The 23819-nt window shown below is 38.6% G+C and overlaps 1 protein-coding gene across 1 annotated transcript; it reads left to right on the forward strand.

Moving 5' to 3' along the window:
* The first annotated feature begins 359 nt into the window (after positions 1–359).
* Positions 360–23587, forward strand: napsa (napsin A aspartic peptidase). Its single transcript, XM_057861411.1, has 9 exons — positions 360–500; positions 703–856; positions 9555–9678; positions 12138–12256; positions 14931–15130; positions 15212–15334; positions 15424–15568; positions 15648–15746; positions 21483–23587. The coding sequence occupies exons 1-9, from the start codon at positions 433–435 to the stop codon at positions 21642–21644; spliced, it is 1194 nt and encodes a 397-aa protein (XP_057717394.1). The 5' UTR covers positions 360–432; the 3' UTR covers positions 21645–23587.
* The last annotated feature ends 232 nt before the right edge of the window (positions 23588–23819 follow it).

Genomic DNA, 23819 nt, shown 5'->3' on the forward strand with positions numbered 1-23819 from the left:
ATAAAATTACTTCACATTTCTGCTTTAAGAGAAATGGAGGCACTGGGTGTATTATGGGTAGTGTAGTTTTGCTGGATTGGACACATTCTTCTCTCATGATTATTAAAGCAAACGGCAGCCTGGGGTCATGCACACCAAACCCATTCTAACAGATGATACGTCTCTATGACATTAAACCTTAAACCAGGTGTGTTTTCTTTTCAAACGTAGTTTGCGTGCTTTATCAATTCCTAAGGTCACAGTACACTCGTGACCAGCTAATATTGATTGACATCTGCCTCAACCAATTGGAACAAATGACATGTTTGGATTCCTCCAATGGGAGCCTCGTGTCGAAGATATCCGAGTATTTACGGAGAATCACGAAACCTCTGTCGGCAAGCAAGTCAGTTTGGAAAGCACGAAATAATAAGTTTTTATTCTTGGACAGAAATGAAACGCCTGGGGATTACCTATATGTTCGGGGTGTTACTTGTAACACAGAGTATCGCCATTGTAAGGTAATTTAACACGTTTTTGCAAGTAATATTAGATAATTCGCGTGATGACATTCCTGGAACCGCAACATATTCTTACCATCACGTATTTATTAATTCTTTTTATTTATTTATTTAACTCAATTGGACTCGGAAGCCAAAAGGAGCTGTGTTGGGTGGGGTTTGAATAAGTTTTTTTTTTAAAGGTGTTGTTGTTTCAATTCAGGATTCCACTTCAGAAAACCAGAAGCCTTCGTCGCATCATTAGCGACAATGGGATGTCTTTGGATCAAATTCGGGCTTTGGTGAAGTCCAGTAGCTCTCCAGACAGCGCTCCATCGGAACATCTCCCCGTGGAGAGGTTGACTAACTTCATGGATGTGAGTGCCACTGGCCTACTCTACAAAACGTTATGTCATCTTTAACGACTGGGTTACGCTTAGTAGGTTGTTAGAGCACTAAAATACAAGGTGAAAAATGTTGCCACACTTGTTTCACCTCAAACCCGACAGCCAGTGGGTGTAGTCTGATACTGCCCACTCGATTTTAAATAGACGTAAAACGTGAAAAACAGTATGATGTAACTACAGTATTTGGATTATATGAGATAAGTATCATTTGGCTATTGTTAAAGCAAATGTTTTCAGTACAGCAGACAATGGTAAGTGAAGAAAGAAGTTCACGTAAGTGTGGTTTGAAGCAAGGGCGTAGGTTTGCTCTCAATATTGGTAGGGACGATATAACAGCATAACCTTAATAAAACCAAACAGATTGGGATTTCGGGGATCAGGGCTACATTTCTCACCAATATGAACCTAATTATTTGATAGGCTAAGTGATTAGTGCAATAATAAATGTGTATTGATTTATACTAATTTTCACACTGTAAATTTATAATGTCAATCTGATATTTTTTCTTAAATCTAGTCGAATAATTTTCTTCATATTGTTTTGGGTGTTAAAGGCTAGTTAACAGATTAATGCGTCAGATTATTTCACTCGCTTTAGGTAAATATTACTGTACAGTGCTGGCCAAAAGTATTGGCACACCTGCAATTCTGTCAGATAATGCTCAATTTCTCCCAGAAAATGATTGCAATTACAAATGCTTTGGTAGTAATACAGTATCTTCATTTATTTTGCTTGCAATGAAAAAACACAAAAGAGAATGGGGTGGGGGGTGGGGATCATTATCATTTTACACAAAACTCCAAAAATGGGCCGGACAAAAATATTGGCACCCTTTGAAAAATCATGTCATGCTTCTCCAATTTGTGTAATTAACAGCACCTGTTACTTACCTGTGGCACATAACAGGTGGTGGCAATAACTAAATCACACTTGCAGCCAATTAAAATTGATTAAAGTTGACTCAACCTCTGTCCTGTGTCCTTTTGTGTACTACATTGAGCATGGAGAAAAGAACGAAGACCAAAGAAATGTCTGAGGACTTGAGAAGCAAAATTGTGAGGAAGCATGGGCAATCTCGAGTCCATCTCCCAAGACCTGAATTTTCCTGTGTCTACCGAGCCCCGTGTCATCAATAAGTGTAAAGCCCATGGCGTTATGGCTAACCTCCCTAGATGTGGACAGAAATGAAAAATTGACGAGAGATTTCAACGAAAAATTGTGCGGCTGGTGGATAAAGAACCTCGACTAACATCCAAACAAGTTCAAGCTGTCCTGAGGGTACAACAATGTCAACTTGTACTATCCGTCGGCATCTGAATGAAAAGGGACTCTATGGTAGGGTACCCAGGAAGATCCCACTTCTGACCCAGAGACATAAAAAACTTGGCAAAACTTACCCTAGAAAGCCAAAAACATTTTAGAAGAATGTTCTCTCGTCAGATGAGAAAGTATAGCTTTTTGGGGAAAGGCATCAACATAGAGTTCACTGGAGGAAAAAATGAGGCCTTCAAAGAAAAGAACACGGTCCCCACAGTCAAACATGGCGGACGTTCCCTGATGTATTGAGGTTGCTTTGCTGCCTCTGTCACTGGACTGCTTGACCGTGTGCATGGCATTATGAAGTCTGAAGATTACCAACAAATTTTGCAGCATAATGTCGGGCCCAGTCAGGCATGAAAATCTCTCACCTTTCGGCGAAATTCGCCGTTTTGAAGTAAAAAAGGATGACCTACGTGAATCGTGTAGATCCGAGGAGAAAACTTTTGTGGGGGGGGGGGGGGGGGGGGGGTTCGGGTGTAGGCATGTGCCGGTTACCTTCACGGTTTACCATGCTATGAAAACGTGGCGGTTACAAAACCACAAAAATTTTCCGTCATACTGTAGTACGTATTCGTTATTTTTCATGTGTCGAAAATGCAGCCAGAAGTGGCTTGGCGCGGCAGCGCTTACCCCTTCCCCTGTTTGATGCTGCGAGTGTCAGTGACGCTATTCCAGCAAACCCAAAAAGAAACACTCCAAATGCAAGGCGTAAATTCTTAAATTTATTGATCTCTCAAATCGTGGTAACTGAAATATACCAAATGAATACATTTAAAACGTTGTACAATCGTATTTTTCCACGTGTGAGTCGCTTCAACAGTTTAGCTTCATGAAAAAGTTCGCCAAAAACAAAACACACATTTTCCTTTCAAATTCAATACACAAAGTTACTAAAAACTTACAAAGACGAATGATAGGCAAGGCTTAGTTAGGAGAGCAACTTCATTGAGGTTAATCACAGCCGCTGAGAGAGAATCAAGTTTGTATGTGGGGAGGAGAAAAAGAGTGTCAAAGATCGCTAATTGCGACAGATGATCTTGTCCTAAGAACAAATTCACGTTTGCTGGACGAGGTGAGGTCTCACTACCAATTTTTTTTTTTTAGATGAATGCATTCGCCAGCATATTGAATTTGGTGAGTAATGGTTTTAATCGTTTTCATATTTTGCGGTATGACAAAGTTACTGCCTTTTGTTGCAGCTTGCGCTGAACACTGCCAGAGCGTCCGGTGAAAAAATAGCTCCCGTTAAAGTAGCGTCAAGCTTGTGTATTTAACGGTAATTATAAAAGCAGTTTTGTCAGTAACGCGTTATGTGAGTAATGCATAACTGTAATCTGATTACTTTCTTTCAGTAAAGAACAATCTAACGCGTTCATTTTTCTAAATCAGTAATCTGAGTAAAATTACTTTCCTTGATGCCTGTGCATTACTATTTTGTTATTGCCCCATAATGTATGTAGAATGAAGAATACTGTAGTCATGGGAGTGACATCACATGTCACATTTTCTAATCAAGGATGGAAAAAAAAGGGTCACGTGTATTACCATGATGCGTGAGCCGTGAGCGCTGGGAGTTTGCGGCCAAAACAACACAGCCTTGCTTCCCCTCCAGGATGCAATGAAATAGGCAGGAGATATACTACAAACGGCTGCATTTGCACACTGGAAACACAGCCATTACGTCACAATTTTGTCCAGTAAAGATGACAAAAATATCTCCGTGCGCTGCGAACTTTGCGCTGGCTCAAAAAGACTGTCGACCGCTATAAGCATCCAATTCAAGCACCACTTGGAATTACAGCACAACAGGTAACACGAAAGCCAGGACTTTTTGATACTGCTCGTGCTTAATCCTCGGTTCAAGCTCAGTTGTTGTTGAAAGTTTTGAAAGTTAGGTTTAAAGAAATTCTAAATATCCATCTTGCCTCCACAGCTGTAGTTTTGGCTAAGCAATGCAAACGGCTGTCTCTAAGGTGCTGTAGTCACATGATCTGTTCGAAAAATAATTTGGACCCATTATGAAATAGTTTGAAGGATTCTTGTTCATTTCATTCATTTTTGTTGTTTATTTTATTGCTCTAAAACTTTTATAGACAACATTTTAATGGCCATATTCAATGGTCTTTATTTTAATGGGGAAGTCCAGAATTTTTACATTAGGCTTAATCTTTGAGTTAGCCGGGGTTTAATCAGTCGTTGGAGTTGATTTGAACAAATTCTGTGCAGTTTGCCAGTTATTTGTTAGTTTCAGGGGTCCGGAGTGGCTAAGCTAGTGCGAGTCAATGGTGGTTGAAATCAACTCCTTCAACTAATTAAACCCCCGCTCGAATGGGAACATATTTCCTCCACACCTTTCTCACCTTTTTAACCCCTGACCCATTTTCATGCCTGCCAGTGTGAGAAAGCTGGGTCTCCCCCAGCGATGATGGGTCTTCCAGCAGGACAATGACTCAAAAAACACTTCAAAAAGCATTAGAAAATGGTTTGAGAGAAAGCACTGAAGACTTTTAAAGTGGCCAGCAATGAGTCTAGACCTGAATCCCGTAGAACACCTGTGGAGAGATCTGAAAATAGCAGTTTGGAGAGGGCCCCCTTCAAATCTCAGAGACCTGGAGCAGTTGGCCAAAGAACAATGGTCTAAAATTCCAGCAAAGCATTGTAAGAATCTCATTGATGGATACCGGAAGTGGTTTTTCGCAGTTATTTTGTCTAAAGGTTGTGCTACCAAGTATTAGGCTGAGGGTGCCAATACTTTTGTCCGGCCATTTTTGGAGTTTTGTGTTAAATGATAATGATTTTTTTCCCCATTCGCTTTTCTATTTTTTCATTGCAAGCAAAATGAATGAAGATATTACTACCAAAGCATTTGTAATTGCAATCCTTTTCTGGGAGATATTGAGCATTATCTGACAGAATTGCAGGGGTGACAATACTTTTGGCAAGCACTGTACTGTATGTTCTTATTAAGCTCATGCATCTAAACGTTGGTCATTTTTCACCTGAATCTAGAAAAAAAATATTTCAAATAATGTTTTGAACAGTTTATATTCTTGAATTAAGAACATTTCTGACAATTTTTTTCAAAGATCAAATATAAAAACTGTCTGTTAAACTTATTTTCAGCTAGCTGATCAAATATAAAAACTGTCTGTTAAACTTACAGTATTTTCAGCTAGCTATTTTTCATACTTCAAGAAATCTGAGAAAAAATTTCATGAAGCACTGGCAAATAATTTCACTTATTTCTAGATTTACACTGAAAATAAGGGAATTTAAATTTTTTTTCTTCCAGTATTAAGGGGGTGGGTTTTTGCAATGCATATGTATTGGTTCAGGTAATGCACCATTCGATTCAAACCTTTGTTTTCAAAATCTACCAGAGACACATTTTGAAAACTTCCTGAATAAATGTCTGGATTTTATTAGGAAATTTAAATTGCAACATTTGAACACAAATCATATTAACATACACAAGAAATACAAACTTGTTAATCATCTCAAAACGCTCCAGGAATGCAAAAAAAATGAACATTTGCCTTAAGACCACTCAAAATTGTTTGTCTAAATAAATTAGATATCACAAAAAAACTTATTAGTCAGGGAGTAACAAAAATAAATAAAAATGGAGTCTTTAGGTAAAACAAAACTGCTTTTGTCCACAAGCACAGCCAAACTCAACAAAAAAATGAAAGCTCATTTGAACTGCTTTAAGACCACTTAAATAGAATATAAATGAAACGTGGTGAACGCTTGGTTCACTACATTTCTTAGTTTAATTAACATTAACAGCAGAAGACATAGAAGAGGATATTTCTCAAAAGGCAGCTTCCTCCTCGAGTTCGAGAAATTCACACAGATTAATGTTATGCTAACTCTGATGCAGGTCAGACTTTCAGTAGCAAAATTATTGATATGTTCTCCACATCCACATTACTGACAATGTATTTTTACATACTTCTTACAGTATTTGCTACTAAGGAAAAAACTTCTAATATCCCGCGGCTTCGACATATTATTGTATTCGAGATGTCAAGTCATCAGCCAATCAAACGTGTGTTTGAGGGGAAAAAAATGGACTGGCACATTCAGCAAGTGAAAAGGGGACAATATAAGTCTGGACCAAATGAAAATAATTCATTTAATAATGGTAAGGTCTATTCTATCCTTACAACATATGGGAAGAAATTACCCATGTAATTGAAGTGATTATATAATGCAAATAAGGTTGCTTAAAAGTTGGTGGGGACAATTTGAGCATCCTGAAAAATTGGTAGTGTTATGTCCCTACCGTCCCTATGCAAACCTACGCCCTTGGTTTGAAGAATACCAAGAATTACAGTTGTTGTCAGCACATTTCACATCCCTACTGAAGTAGGGAAAGAGTACTTGCACTCTGTACTTAACTCATTGCCTGCCATTAACAATGGTTGACGTTCATAGGCGGAGTTTGACTTTTGTGGAAGGGCGGGCATGTTGATGACCCCGAAACGCAGTGTCTGAAATAAAATTAATTTACCAGATATATGCTCGATTAATTAGTATGTTGTGATCTATTTGAAAAAGAATTTTGACATTTTATGAAATAGGATTCTTGTTCATTTCATTCTTTTTTTTTTTGTTTGTTTTATTGCTTTACAACTTTTATAGAAACATTTTATTAGTTAGGTCTTTATTTTAGATTCATATACAGTGGTACCTCTACTTACGAAATTAATTGGTTCTGGAAATATTGTCTTAAACTGAAAATTCTGTAAGTAGAGACGCATTTTCCATGTAAATGCCCCCCAAAATTCAGACATAAATCTTTTACAAAGCATAAAAATGCATCAAAGCACGTAACACATACATGTTACAATTAGATTATTGCATAATAAACTTAAAATGAGAGTTGTGCATTATGTAAAAAACAAATAATAGAGTAAAGAATAAAAGTTAATACACCCACGTAAAACTATTGGAACACGTCATGGCCAGAGGGGTGGATAAAGAGGACACTTGGATACACACTCTTACCATTTGGATGCCAGAAAGATGCTAGGCAATAGCCAATGACAGAGCAGCTTTAATTATGTTACGTTCAGTAAACTCTGGAAGCCCATACATGTCATGAAATTTCTTTCGTGACAAGAGGTAATCTTTTCCCCGTTGAGGCGTATCGTAACCTGAAAATTCTGTACGTAATGACATTCGTAAGTAGAGGTACCACTGTATAGGAAAGTCAATTACATGCAATGACATGGTTCGGCCACTAGGGAGGGCCCTGCCTCGCCTGCCTCCCCTCAAACTGTTCATATGTAGACGTCCAACCCATTTAAACTGAGAGGAATGGCTTTGAATGCACATCTCTCAGGTCCATTGATGGCGCTAAACGTCCAATCCATTTCAACTGGGAGGGACGGCAGCGATATATTCAGTCTACTAGTAAAAAACTCATTCAAAGAATTTTAATTTCGTTTTCAAGAGCAACATGATTGGAAATTTGTCATCATCAATGGCACTGAAAGATTTCAGTTCAAGCAAATGATCGCTGTCAGCTTTTCCAGTCCAAATGGATTGGACATCTAAAAATTAAAATAATTATAGGCATATTAATGTTAAAAAGAACAAACAACCTAAAACCAAAAATAAAACAATAATGCAGAATTACTGGCAGTTTTATAAAAACCTGTTTTGGCAAGTTGGCATTGGACTAAGTAAAATAACCGTACAATAAAACACAAGAATTTCCTTCTCATATTAAGTTACATCCTTGAGAAGAAGCCATTATATTTAATATCCGCAGTTTTACTTTTTATTTTTATGTAGAGTTTTTTTGTGCAGTACTCCTACAATTTTTGTACTTTGCTTGCTCCCAATTGTGAGATATAATTGAGCACAAAGTGGCTTCCATGTTATCTGGGAAGGAGAATGAAGTGCACTTGCATACCTGTCAAGTTGTACGGTTTCGGAAAAGTGAGCACTGATTTTTAAATGTGTCCGCTGTACGTTCAAAACCTGTACGTTTTTCGCGCATTACGTTTTTTTTCTCCGTTGAAGAGTGGGAGTGGGAAGGAGGGAAGAGTGTTGTGACGCTGTTGCAAACGCGATGGTAGGCTAGGTAGCTCCAATATTTCCTGACTGTAGCCGACAGCCTACAATCTACACCCACTTGATGCTACACTAGATATAATATGCATATAGAACTAGATGCGAAATGACAGGCTCAGCGGCGTTAGTAAACAACCGCAATCTTAAAGCAGTAGATTTCTCAGAAAGGCTCTGTTGTAGTGAACCTTCTAAGCAAACCTAAGTAACTTTTGATCTAAAATACTCCTAAATCGGCAAAATCTTGTCTTGACTCTATCTTTAAATGATGAAATAGTTTTAAAACTTTCACATGTCGAAAGTAGACAGAGGGGAACTAATGCAAAAACGGGAGCAATTTTAAAAACTTTAACGGTTGATTCACAACATTAAATGACTTCCAAACATAGCAAAGGTTGCTATGTTTTTTCTTCTCTTTTTTTTTTTTTAATGAAAAAAAAACATGAATGGTAACACCAGTTTCTTTGCCAAGTAACTAATTTCTCTTACATTCAGGTAACTGAGTTACTAACTCAATTACTTTTTGGGAGAAGTAATTTGTAACTGTAATTAATTACTTTTTTAAAGTAAGATTAACAACCCTGGTCATAAAGATGCAGTCTGCAGAATGAAAAGTGACAAAAGCAGAGATTTAATTCTGCCAATTGTCTGCCGAACACAATTTACCTGCAACTCTTGCTGATCACGTCTCAGAATTAGCTAAATAAATGTTCCCTGACTAAAAGATTGCATCTGTAAGTTAATTTTATCAATTGACCTTTTTAGTTTATATATCATTAGTGTGTCCAATCACTAACGAGCTACCTTCAAGTCAAACTGAATTGCAGGCTGAAGTGCTAGAAATTGCCAAAAGTGCTACATACAATTATAACAAAAGTCACTGTTAAATTTTAGTAATCATGATGTAGCTGAAGATATTGATTGTTCTTTGATTACACCAGGGTATATGTGACAATATTACCAATAAATTCATCTTATTTTAAAAACTGAGTTTTATTTTATTTTCATATTGCAAGCTATATAAAACATAAGATTAGTCATCAATTTGTAAGGGCGTATGTCACTATTTGTAAGATTGCCAACGGCCTCGGGTTGACAGGTATGAACTTGCTAAAAAAAATATTCAGTCGCTCCCAATTTGAAATGCTTTGATGCCTTGACGTTCAATCTTCATGTTTGACTCCGCCAAAACTTCAAAGAGCTGCTATGACATTTGCAAACACTCAAGATAAACATTGTTCTGACATTGTTTTGTGTCCTCAGGCGCAGTATTTTGGGTCTATCAGTATTGGTTCACCACCTCAAGACTTTACTGTGTTGTTCGACACTGGCTCCTCCAATCTCTGGGTGCCATCCATTCACTGCTCATTCTTCGATGTTGCCTGCTGTGAGTGTCCTTGCCCACTTATATGTGATGTACACAGCAGGTCAAAGCTCCTGATTCTCATGTAATGCCCATTTTCAGATTTGTGTCTTTACATATCTGTGTCAAGCAAAATACATGATGATATCAGTGCTTCCGTTCACTTAAACCACCATGCCCAGATCCCTAAATTGCACATAAATTACTCCAGAAGTGTGGACGCCAAGCAGTGACGTTCATTTTATAGAGAAAGAAGCCGACAAGCATTAGATCCATTTATCTTGAGGCACAAGTGTGGTAAAGGAACAATTAAACTCGTATCTCAAGTGAACACTGCATTAAACTAGTTTTTATATTCAGAATAGGCCTCATTCTGAACTGTTGTTTTTCTGTTTAGCCTACATGACTCATATCCAAATAGTGCAAATAGTGTCACTTGAACCGTACAATGTAATCCAGCCTAACTTGATAGTGTGCTACATTATGCAACAAGAAAATGTCAACATCTTGTATAATGTCGTAAATTTTAGGGGAAATCCAGCCACAAAAACGTTTCTCTCTCTCTCTCTCTCTCTCTCTCTCTCTCTCTCTCTCTCTCTCTCTCTCTCTCTTTCTCTCTCTCTCTCTCTGAACACTGCTTGTGACAAATTCAGTCACATGCTGACATACTGTACGTATGTCTATATGCCAAGAGCGTAGGTTTTCACAAGGACGGTAGTGACATAACACTACTAACTTTTCAGGATGCTCAAATTGTCCCCACCAAACAATAAGCAAACTTATCTGCGTTATATAATTGGTTCCGTTATATAGGTAATTTAGATTGTATACCGATACGTTGCAAGAAAAGCATTGACCCTACCATTATCTAGTGAATTATTTTCATTATGTTAAAACTTACATTTACCCCTTTTCACTTGCTGTAATTACCGGTCCATTTTTTTCCCCCTCAAACCCACATTTGATTGGCTGATGATTTCACCCACACCTGACACACATGCACGCTCGCACTCGCACAACCCCTATGTCGACAACAAGCCGCCTTCTCCGCCCCCTTCGAAGAGGAGTGAGATTAGAAGTATTTTTCAGCCAGCAGCAGCCACTGTAAGTAATTCCAAAAGACGCCAATGTTGTGGAGGTGAGAAACACCACTATTTTAGCGACTGAAAGTCCGACCTGCATCAGGGTTATTATAACATTAAACTATGTGAACTTGCTAACCTGCAAAACTCGAGTAGGAAACTGCTTAGAGAGAAGTGTGTGTGGTTTCTACTGTTAACGTTAAGTAAACTGTGAGAAATATAGCGAACTCTGCTGGAAATTATAGAACCAGAATAATGTGAGCAAGAAGCTGTTTAGAGAGAGAGGGGTGCTTCATAAACTCATACATTGCTCACACAACACAACATACACACAACATAATCAAAATTAACTATGTACATTAAAAAAAATCTTGGAATGCCGCGGGCTACGCACACTAGCGTTGCAATGGACTGGTCGATCGTGATCGACGTAAAGAGTACCCCTGATTTAGCCTATCAATTAATTAGGTTCATATTTGTGAGAAATGTAGCCCTGACCCCGTTCACCCAATCTGTCTGATCTTATTAATGTCTTGCCTTGCACAGCCAGACTATTCTTCCTGTATTTTTCAAACTCTGTGAGAAATAGTCTGGGACCCAGCCCATTAACGGCCTCTCGAGCAAGATACAAAATCAACCGTCCAATCAGATTCGTTTATTTGCGTGACGTGTTCTTAACGAGTAATGTCACTCTTGCGCGCCGAAGTCATCTCTACAACAACACAGATGGCGAACGGGAGAGCCGAGAATATGTTCCAATCCGCGGTAAAACCAGTTTTAAATTACCAAAAACACATCAAAACAAGTCATTGACAACAGTCAACATGGCTCGCGCTAGCCATGTTGAATAAACTTCTCCATTCTCTGCTCACGCTAATTACTTGTCGCTTTAACAACGTCACGTCTGCCAGTCGCTGATTGGTCCACTCCGCTGTCTGTTTGCTGTGGCTTGCGCCGCCCTCGGAATTTGATCCGCCGGACGGTCGCCAGACTCCATCGCTGGAACAGCGGTGAGTCTGGTATACCAGGCAAATTAATGTCCTATCCTGAGGTAAAAGTGTACATGACGGTTATGCTGTTACATTGTCCCTACCAATGTTGAGACCAAACCTACGCCCTTGCTATATGCACTCACTCACCGACCACTTTATTCGGTGAACCTTGCCAGTACCAAGTTGGACCTCTTTTTGCCTTCAGAACTGCCTTAATCCTTAGTGGGCCGTGGCATAGATTCAACTCTGTGGTCATGTCATGCCCTTCCCTCCCCAGCAAAGTGGCTGGCGAGTGCATGTGCCCTGGTATTGACCGTGACCCTAGTTTTTGGATTCTATGCCATTTGAAAGGCTATACAGCTACACCGAGATTTTGACTGTGGCTTTTATTCATTATGTCTCTCACCAGGGCTTCATCATCGTTACAATTCAAAGAAGTCGAGCACATATGTTCAGAATGGTACGGACTTTTCCATCCGTTACGGCAGAGGCAGCCTGTCTGGGTTCATCAGTGGAGACACAGTCACTGTGAGTTTCTAAGCTGGTATATACAATAACTCCTTTTTTTTGACTAGATTCCTCAATTTTGTTAGTCACACCATCTGTATTACATCAGACAAAGGCCTTTATACTCAGTGCCATTTTCAGTACTAGGCAAATTTTTTCTAACTCTTTTAGTGCCATTGACGATGATAGACGTCCAGTTAAGTGGCTCTTAAAAACAAAATTAAAACTCTTTAACCCTCTGATGCATGAATTATGAAAACTTTCCTAAAGTATTTTTATTCTTCTTAGGACATTAAAATAATGTTCAATGTCTTATTTTTTAAAAAATATGATTTTTTTTTCATGAAGTTACAGACATGTCCAATCCACTGGGCTCTGTGCACCTGCACTCTCAACATAAAATAATATAAATTTACAATAAAAAATGAATTAACTTGTGTTCTTTTGTGAATATAGAAACCATTGATCCCTTTTATACTTTGATAAACATTCAAACAATGTTTGGGGAATTTCAACACTATAGCCACAATGCATAGGCCTAAATAAAAAAAAAAACAATGAAACTACTAATTTTGATTCCTACACCTAAGCACCAATGTCTCCGTTGTTGTCTGGCAACCACTCAGCATCACTGTTGTCACTACAGTCATCATCACTAAAGCTGGATAGAATTTCCTTGGCTATTCTGTAAACTGCCTTATTCTTTGCTGTTTTTGAGGTCTACAAATATGATAAAATGCATATAGTAATGCAAACTACAGCTAAGATAAATACATATAGTAATGCAAACTACAGCTGATCTGCACCAAAATGTATATTTTAAATTAAATTGCTTATAAATATAACACACAATAACTTAAAACTAAAACAGTCGTGAAAACAGTTACACAATTATGTAGCTTGTGTTCAAAACTGGTGGATGCATGATGTCCACATCATTGGACACATGGTTAATTATAAATTTCGATATATTATACACAAATATTTCATATTCCAAACAGATATTCTCTTTCGCTAGATGTTACTGTATACCATTTTTTTTTTTTTTTTACCACTGTAGCTCTTCGGGCATAGAAGTATTGACAGGATATGCCTGTTGCAATCGACACGGGTGGCAGGTTGCCAGCTATCTTGAATAATGTACCGCACGAATGCTATTTTTAGACCGTGACGTCGCATCGTAAAGCGGAAGTGGGACATTATAGACCCTTGCATACAAACCATTATATTTCTGCTAGTTTTCTCCGGTAATCTTTCAAAAACGAACATACCGATCAAACACTGCTACTATGGAACTTGTAGAAACGAGTTAAGACATTACGATACACATATGAAAGATGTTTTCTTCATACATTTCCCGAAACCAAAGACTCAAAGGAAAAAATGCTAACAATGGATCAGCTTGTGCGGACGTTCAACAGACCAGTTTAACGCCAGCAAGGTGAAGTCATTCAAAAATTTGTCGGGGGTCATGGTCCTACAAATGACAATCCCGACCCACTGCCTGCCACAGCCTCCCCCGAAGAGGTAAGCCATTTTGTTATTTTTACTTATTTTTTAGCATGGCGTTTTGCTTCAGTCTGACAATGAATGACCTTAAAAATATTAAAGTGGTAGCTGACTGCCACCGTTGTTACCTTTTCTGTTGTAAAGGAACAACTTTAGTAGGGGGGAAGTGTAAATAAATTAATAGAATTAAGATTTCCTATTACTGAAAAAATTAAAAGTGCTCGTTCGCTGTCACTGAGTAGCATTTGCGACCGCTACACAAAACTAACAATATAAATTACCCCCAAGAACAGTCAGAGACGTAAGAGAACCAGAGGATATAATATATAAGAATGACAGGGCTTATGGTGCGAAGGATAGCTTGTTGAAACAGGAGAATGTCATTGTCAGTGGCGTAAGGAAAAAGGTGTGGATCACCTCGGCTCTTCTTCAGCCTTCAACACTCAAGCCATCTCTTTGAATGAACATTCATATGTTCTTCCACATCTATACCAGTTAATTTGGCACAAGGGACATCATTTTCAGACGGAATTGGTAGGCTTAGCTCTGTAAACATCTCCTTGGTACGCTATTTCCATTCATTTACTACAAACGGGACAAACGGGAGCGTGTCCCCCCTTAGCAACAGTTGCTAACATCATGAATATTAATGAGTGGAAGTGACGTGTAGCGTGCGGTACGCCATTCAGGGGATATTTACTTGCAATTACACCAACTGACTACTGAATTGACCTCAATAGAGTATGGCAGCAGAGAGCACTTTTGAGGTTGTTATGCAGTTAAACCATAAAAACCAATGGATTAAAGAGAAAGGTATGTTTCAGTTGCTATCCACTGCAGTGACCACTATGCCCCAGAGGGTTAAATGAGTGTATCACTAGTAGATGTCCAATCCATTTGAGCTGGGAGGATGGCGCTGCATGATACTTATTTTTCTGTCACATGCCAACCCTCCCACTTAAAATGGATTGGACGTCTAGCGCGGTCAATTGCAGTCAGTGAGTAAACAAGGAAAATGTAAAAATACACTTCACTACTATCAAGAGTAAATTTCTGGTGACCTGTGGTCGTGCAAAAACAAATGACTGCGTCTCAATACTTGTGCGATCAAACATTGTATCCGGATACAACATTTTAGGTATCGATGTTTTAAACTTTTTTACACTTTTGACAACCGTAATTGCAGATAGCAGGTTTGTCCGTGCCTGGACAGCAGTTCGGTGAAGCAGTAAAGCAGCCTGGCATCACATTTGCCTTGGCCCGCTTTGATGGCGTCTTGGGCATGGCCTACCCCTCCATATCAGTGGCCAAAGTCACTCCGGTGTTTGACACCGCCATGGCGGACAAACTGCTGCCGCAAAACGTCTTCTCTTTCTACATAAGCAGGTAAAAAGCGTGACTGACAAGACAAATGACTCCTATTACGTGTCTTCTGATTTGGTTGTGTAACACCTCTTTGCCTCTCAGAGACCCAGAAGCAGCAATTGGAGGAGAGCTGATGCTCGGTGGATCTGATCCACAGTACTACACTGGGGACTTGCACTATGTCAACGTCACACGCAAGGCATACTGGCAGATTAAGATGAATGAGTGCGAAGAAATCTCATGTGGCTTCATTATTACAAGGTTATTTTGGGATGGTTTTACAATTCACATGACTTGCTTTTTGCTTTTGTCAGAGTTGATGTGGGCAACCAGCTGACTCTTTGCAAAGCCGGCTGTCAGGCTATTGTCGACACAGGGACATCACTGATTGTTGGTCCAGTGGAGGAAATCCGAGCACTGCAGAAAGCTATCGGCGCACTACCCCTGCTGATGGGAGAGGTCTAATTTTTCAAAATAGCACTTTATCCTCTATTTTATTCTTCAGTGAAACAATGTCCCTATCTCTCTTCTTCCTTAGTACCTAATTGACTGTAAGAAGATTGACTCCCTACCTATAATCTCCTTCAACCTTGGAGGGAAGATGTTTAATTTGACTGGGCAAGATTATGTCATGAAGGTAAAATTTATGTCCCACTGCTAAAAAGCTAAATCAGGGCTGCCCAAACTACAGCGTACCCATTTTTTTATTGGCTCGCAGCATCTTATGGAAATATCATTGATATCGCCCACACAGTAAGCTATATACAGTATGTATAATTGTTTTTAATATACAGTGGTACCTTTACTAACGAACGTCTCTACAAGCACAATGTTCAGGTTACGACACGCCTCAACGGGAAAATATTGCCTGTTATGAAAGAAATTTCAGGATACGAGAGGCAAAAATACAGTATGGGCTGCTACATGCATCTCCTACAATTAACTGAACTTTACGTACTTGTAACTGCTCGGCCATTGGCTATTGCCTAACATCTTCTTAGCATTCAGTTGGCTAACAGTATACAGAAGGCTGTATTTTAAGCCAAAAGAACTGTTGTGTTTGATACAACAATATGTCTATATGCTGCCATAGCACATTAGGCCTCCAAACTATTTTTAATTTGTCCGTTTTACCCTGGAAACTCCCGTTTACAGTCGTGCAAGCGCTTTTATTTCAACCCAGCCAAAGAACGAAGGTAATTATATTATTCAAAATGTCTGTCATTTTTAGCTTAGAATCATTCATTGATATCTAATATTTAGTTTTAAAAAAAAAACGACTTTGAAAAATTATTCACTGGCATATTTTAAACTTTTAAACAACTTACATAAAATTTTTTTTTTAAAAATAGTGTCTGCAAAAAAGTCAGGGATATCTACCGCATAACTATCACTTAATTGTTTTTTTTGTTGTTGTTGTTGTTACTGTCGTATTTTCTCCGATGTTAGATGATAATCGATCCAAACAAAGAACAATTGAAAAACAACATTTAAAAGGGTAAATATATGAAAAAAGAAAATCTCAACCACTCCTTGATGTCTGCGATTTCTGCATCACGACCCTTGTTATACAGTATTACCATGTTTCACCCATAAAATCCCCCCAGAAAATCCAGCTGTGGCCATTTACAGCTGTGTCTTGACACTCAGTTATACATGCTACATTGAGTTTTTGGATCGAGACAAAGAAAGTACGTGATAATATCTCGTTAAAGACATGGCGTCTTTAATTCTGCTCTTTCATGCTCTCACCACCAAATAGGGTTTCGCTGTTTAATTTTTTTTTAAACGCCCTCCTGTCCAAAATGTTTCTTCCCCCAGAAAATTGAGATTTTAAGCTTTCCAATGATGTATCACACATGCATATCAGACAGTTTCGAAAGTTGGCCAAATTGGGGGTCTCAGAGCGAAACATCAAGACACCTGAGTGTTTTCATCCATATATATGGCGGAAAACACTCAGATGTCATGTTTTCATCCATATACAGAGGGGAGAACAAGAATTTGATACACTCACAATGGGAAAACCCACTGCCAATGGGTTTTCCCATTGCGAGTGTATCAAATACTTGTTCTCCCCACTGTACATGGCGGAAAACACTTAAATGACTTGAAGTTCCGCTCTGAGACCCCCAATTTTACCAAATTTCAAAATTGTCCTATATGCATGTGTGATACATCTTTGGAAAGCTTAAAATCTTTATTTTCTGGGGGAAGAAAAAATTTAAACAGGAGCACATTTTTGAAGGAAAAAAAAAATTAAACAGCAAAGCCCTAACTGGAGGCGAGAGCACGCGAGAGCAGAATTAAAGACGCCTTGATTTTAACGAGATGTTATCGCGTACTTACCTTGTTTCGATCCAAAAATTCCATGTAGCATGTATCATCGAGTGTCAAGACACAGATGTGAATGGCCACAGCTGGATTTTGGGGGGATTTTATGGGTGAAACATGGTAATATAACAAGGGTCATGATGCAGAAATCGCAGACATCAAGGAGTGGTCGAGATGTTCTTTTTCATATTTTACCCTTTTAAACTTTTTTTTTTGTTTTTTTTTTTCTTTGTTTGGATTGATTATTTATCATCTAACTTATTGGGGAAAATGTGACAGTAACAAAAAAATACAATTAATCAATAGTTATGAGGTAGATATCCGTGACGTCTTTTACAGACGCCATTTTTTTCATTGTGACATAATTTGTTTAAAAGTTTAAAATTTGCGAATGAATTAATTTTTAAAGTCGTTTTTTTTGTTTTGTTTGTTTTTTAAACGATATATTAGACCTCAATTAATGATTCTAAGCTAAAAATGACAGACATTTTGATTAATAAATATAATTACTTACCTTCTTTTTACGGCTGGGTTGAAACAAAAGCTGTGATTTTCGCCATATATCTATTTAGAAGGTCATTATTTTAAAATCTGATGAAAATTCACCAATTTCTGCCCACCATTTTAATACAAAAGACAATATGGCTTGATATTTTAGGTGATTCTTAATCTTCACTCAATTCTCAAAAGGGTGCTGTCATTGTAAAGAATGACAAAATGGGAGGTTAAATGTTGCACACAAATACGCAAAGAAAAAAAGTTGACAACTCCATGTTTACAACACACACAGGATGGAACCTGTATATATTAAATATATACAGTATACTAGTCCTTCTAAAAAAATTAGCATATTGTGATAAAATTCATTATTTTCTGTAATGTACTGATAAACATTAGACTTTCATATATTTTAGATTCATTACACACAACTGAAGTAGTTCAAGCCTTTTATTGTTATAATATTGATGATTTTGGCTAAAAATTCAAGACAAACCAAAAACCCCCATCTAAAAAAATTTTGCATATTATGAAAAGGTACTCTAAAGAAGCTACTAACCTAATCATCTGAATCAACAAATTAACTCATAACCCCTGCGAAAGATTTCTGAGGCTTTTAAAAACTCCCAGCATGGTTCATTGCTCAAAACCGCAATCATGGGCAAGACTGCCGACCTGACTGCTGTCCAAAAGGCCATCATTGACACCCTCAAGCAAGAGGCTAAGACACAGAAATTTCTGAGTGAATAGGCTGTTCCCAGAGTGCTGTATCAAGGCACCTCAGAGGGAAGTCTGTGGGAAGGAAAAAGTGTGGCAGGAAATGCTGCACAACCAGAAGAGGTGACCGCACCCTGAGAAAGATAGTGGAGAAGGGCCGACTCAAGACCTTGGGGGACCTGCAGAAACCTGGAAATGGGCTACAGGTGCCGCATTCCCAGGTCAAGCCACTTTTGAACCTGAAACAGCGGAAGAAGCGCCTGACCTGGGCTACAGAGAAGCAGCACTGGACTGTTGCTCAGTGGTCCAAAGTACTTTTTTCTGATGAAAGCAAATTTTGCATGTCATTCAGAAATCAAGGTGCCAGAGTTTGGAGGAAGAGTGGGGAGAAGGAAATGCCAAAATGCTTGACGTCCAGTGTCAAGTACCCACAGTCAGTGATGGTCTGGGGTGCCATGTCAGCTGCTGGTGTTGGTCTACTGTGTTTTATCAAGGGCAAGGTCAATACAGATAGTTATCAGGAGATTTTGGAGCACTTCATGCTTCCATCTGCTGAAAAGCTTTATGGAGAAGATTTCATTTTTCAGTACGACCTGGCACCTGCTCACAGTGCCAAAACCACTGGTAAATGGTTTACTGACCATGGCACTACTGTGCTCAATTGGTCTGCCAACTCTCCTGACCTGAACCCCATCGAGAATCTGTGGGATATTGTGAAGAGGAAGTTGAGAGACACCAGACCCAACACTGTGGATGAGCTTAAGGCCGCTATCGAAGCATCCTGTGCCTCCATAACACCTCAGCAGTGCCACAGGCAGATTGCCTCCATGCCACGCCGCATTGAAGCAGTCATTTCAAGTATTGAGTGCATAGCTGATATAATTAATTGAAGGTTGACTTTATTTTATCAAAAAAATCTTTTTTTGTATTGGTCGGATGAAATGTTAATTTTTTGAGAAAGGGATTTTTTGTTTTTCTTGACTTTTTTGCCAAAATCATTAATATTAAAACAATGAAAGGCTTGAACTACTTCAGTTGTGTGCAGGGGCGGACTGGTAATCTGTGGGTTCTGGAGGATCACAGAACGGCCGGTGCCCTGGACGGCCGGCGGCCGCCATTCATTATACATGACTGTTTTTATCCCCCCTAGCCTCTGATTATCTACAGTTCGCATCCAATCCGACAGGTGGCAGCAATCGCCAGTCTGATAGAAGAACGAAGAAAGCACAGAGTAGCCTTCATTGGTTCCTTGTGGAAGCAAAATAGCGAGAAGCGTTAATGCATAATGTGGATGTGGTGACAAAAAAAGAAAAGAGAAGGGTGGCGCGGAGAAGGTTAGGGAGAAAAAAAAATTAAAGAAACTGGAGGGCGAAGCATAAAAATGTCATAAGTTGACAAATATTTTCGCAAGCAGCAGTCTTGCTGCAGCGGCCACATCGGGTAACAGCAGCCCAGCCCCCGGCGATGGTGAGAGGGGGAGCGGCAGCCGCTCTGGCGTGCAGCCGGTGCAGGGGGAGAGAGAAAAGAAGAGAGAGGGGGTAATGATAAGCTGGTGGAAGTTCCCCAGACAAGCGCAGGGCAAGTAAAAAGGGATGAAGAGGGTCACTTGTTCGGTATACTGCCAATTGTTATCCACCAGGTAGCTACATTTTAAATGGAATAAATGACAGTTAAAGGGTTAGTGCCAGCTAGTCCATGTACCCGTCTGCAATCGTGTCAAGTTACAGTATGCTAGTCCTACAATCACTCTCCTAAGAAAAAATATTTTAGCTGTAAAACAACGTATGCACACGCAGCTGCAATATTAATTCAGAAGAAATATAACAAAATATTAATAAAAAGATTGGTTTTAGTTTAAAGTTTAGGTAGTTAAATTGATATGATATATATTTTTAGTCATTTATATATCGTTTTGTTTTCTGGTTAATACTTTCCAATGAAGGTTATGTATACAGGATTTGTCTTGAAGTGTTTATTGTATTTTCATTGAAATTTATTATTTGTATGGCAAGATTAATTATGACAGGGGTCTCCAAACCGGTCCTCATGGGCCGCTGTGGAGCCTGGTTTTTGTTTCAACCGATCGAGTAGCGACAGTTTAACCAATGAAGTTTCTGCTAAAACAAGCAGCATCTGACTGCAATCAACTGACTACACTTGTAAGATACCAGATTGCTGCATAGGTGTTGTCTTGTTTTGTTGGAATGAAATCCTGCGCCCGCTGCGGCCCTATGTGGAATAGTTTGGAGACCACTGAATTATGGCATACACAATGAAATCATTTTATAGACAGAGATATATAGAGATATCTTATAATCAATTGGATACATAAAACTTGATTTGAAAAATAAATTCTTTCATTTGTTTATTCAGGTTGAGCATAGAGCTAGTACAGAAAATGAACCCAACTCCAGTTCAGCCTTGCAGTACTTTGAGCGCCCCAAGTCAGACAGTAACAGTCTAGACACATTTTCTTCATTTTCTCTCAAAGTGCACAAAATTAATGCATTTTACAATTAAAAAAAAAAAAATCTCCCGGGGGGGGGGGGGGGGGGTCATGCCCCCGGACCCCCCTAGGACTAGGGGATCTGTGTTTCCCTTCGTATAGCGATTCTTGTGGGCTGGGCTGAGTCAAAGTCTAGGGCTGCTTTTTAGTCCCAGTCCGCCCCTGGTTGTGTGTAATGCATCTAAAATATATGAAAGTCTAATGTTTATCATTACATTACAGAAAATAATGAACTTTATCACAATATGCAAAAAAATTTTAGAATGACTAATTGCACTACTGTATAACATTTTTAACACTTGACTCAATCTCATGCAGGAGTCACAGATGGGCACTTCCATATGCCTCTCAGGCTTCATGGCTATGGACATTCCGCCCCCTGCTGGACCACTTTGGATCCTGGGAGACGTTTTCATCAGGAAGTACTACACTGTCTTTGACAGGAGCGCTGATCGTGTGGGGTTTGCACTTGCTAAGTAGTACCACAAAGATTAAATAAGTAACTGATATTGATTGCGCGTAATTTCTTAAGATCACTTTGTCACTTTTGTACTGTTTTAACTTGTGGATGAAGAGTTCAGAGGTCACTTCCAGTTGAAGTTCTGTGAAACCCAAATAATTAGAATCACGCAAAAGGAGAAGTACTGCATTACGGAAGTGACCAGTTTCCCGTTTATTGTTGTTCTTGTTTCAGAATGAGCGACTGCATGCTATATTTGAATGCAACTCTACTAAAATACGGTGGGTGGGGGGGGGGGGGGGGGGTATGAATGTAATATCAAAATTGGTGTAAAGAAAACCAACAAATTCAATATTAATTGATGAACCCTTTCAGTGCCATTAACTATAAGACCAATCATGTTATCGAAAATGGTATCAAGTATTTTTTAGTATGAGTATTTTTTTGTCATGGGGTAAATTTGATTTTGTACTACTCTTGAAAGTATTTTCCTAGGCTGACATTGACGGTGCGAGACGTCCAATCCATTTGAAGTGCATTTATTGCTGCCACCCTCACATAGTCCAATTGGTTTAGTATTATTTAGTATATTTGGTATTGATAAACTCCAGACTTTTTAGTTTTTAAGACCCATAATCATCGTCAATGGCTCTGCAAGAGTTGATTCCAAAAAAAAAAAAAAAAAAAAAAACTTAATTGCAGTATCGAATATATTGAGTATTGATATGGAGTTAGAGATTTTAGTAACGTGACAGCAGTACATTTACAATGAAATATATAAGTTATTCATTCAAGTATACTGACTGATTTACTAAATACAGTTAATAGAGAATAAGTATCATTTCCAACTAAATACACTTTTCATTGAAAGGAAGACGTCAAAATGACAAATAAAGCATTTTAAAAAGCCGTTTATGTCATTTATTTTTATGTCCATAGTAATGCAGTGCTCAAGATGGAGCTGTACTATGTACTAAAAATCCAAATAAAGCTGGGGATAAAGCACAGCATGCAACATAGCATACGGCTAGTGTGAATCATACAAGCTAGAGGTAGAAAATCTACTGTACTTTGGGTTATGATTTGAATGAACAGAATATGGCACAGTGCTCGCCCTCAAAGTACCCCCCCAACATACCTAGGTTTACATAGGAAGACATCCACAGAAACTCTGTAAATCCGACACAAAGCACTTAATGATAAACAAGTATCGAGTCATTTCTAGTAATCATTTGGTTACAAATGTACAATACAAAAATATTTTTTCTTTCCCCATTACAATAGATTCTGAATAGCATAATGGAACTAAATGCCCCCATTCACGTGCTCTACACATAATTTTTCCTAAGGCTACATGTGACAGCAAAATTAATATCATGCTCTTGGGAAAAGTTTCTGAACAGAATACTTGAACCACGACTGCTTATTTGTCAGGTGACAGTTGTTACTCAGACCCCGTGACCTGGGATAAACTTGCACTGTAAGTTAATTAGGGTTCAACTTTGGACATGTGCAACACGGATGAGCAATGCACAACCCGTTGACAATAGTTTAGTGCTGATCGCGACACGTTTCGGCTGCAGGATGGCAGCTGATAGGGCTGAATGATTTCAGGGGAAAAAAATATTTTTCTGGACAATTTCAAAAGCAAACATCACATGTAATTACATCTTACCATCAAATTTGCTTGAGTAATAATGTTGAGATAATTGTGTTATGGAATCCTTTTAACTTAATGACTGCCATTGATGGAGAGAGACTGTCAAATTAGATTGGACGTCTATCGCCGTCATTGGCAGAAAAACATGATCGCTTGATGCCATCCATCCCAGTTGACATGGATTTGATGTCTGTCAATGGCAGTGAATGAATTAAGTTCACTGCTGTCACACGTAATTTTTATGTTGTATATTAATTTGTATCATCAAACAGCAAATGATGGCTGACAGATATGGCATAAATTAAAATCATGGGGGGGGGGGGGGGGGGTCGATATGTTCTATTGTGATGAATTTTATATCATTTTTCTGAATGGGTTTTAAAATTTTAGATTTAAAGATTTCTACTAAAATGGGGCAGAAATTAGCAATTTCTAAGCACAACAGATCCGGGGTGACTAAATAATAAATCTTGACCTTGTTGATTTTACAATTGCGACGTCTAAATTCACGATTCATCTTTCAGCCCTAGCAGCT

The sequence above is a fragment of the Corythoichthys intestinalis genome, chromosome 16, assembly GCF_030265065.1.
Source record: "Corythoichthys intestinalis isolate RoL2023-P3 chromosome 16, ASM3026506v1, whole genome shotgun sequence".
Taxonomy (NCBI): Eukaryota; Metazoa; Chordata; class Actinopteri; order Syngnathiformes; family Syngnathidae; genus Corythoichthys; species Corythoichthys intestinalis.

What these genes read in the sequence shown, in the direction of transcription:
- napsa (XM_057861411.1), top strand. Translation starts at nt 433, where the DNA reads ATGAAACGCCTGGGGATTACCTATATGTTCGGGGTGTTACTTGTAACA. An exon ending in TCAGTGGAGACACAGTCACT is followed by an intron (nt 12,257 to 14,930) that starts GTGAGTTTCTAA and finishes CCGTAATTGCAG; the next exon opens with ATAGCAGGTTTGTCCGTGCC. An exon ending in TACCCCTGCTGATGGGAGAG is followed by an intron (nt 15,569 to 15,647) that starts GTCTAATTTTTC and finishes CTTCTTCCTTAG; the next exon opens with TACCTAATTGACTGTAAGAA.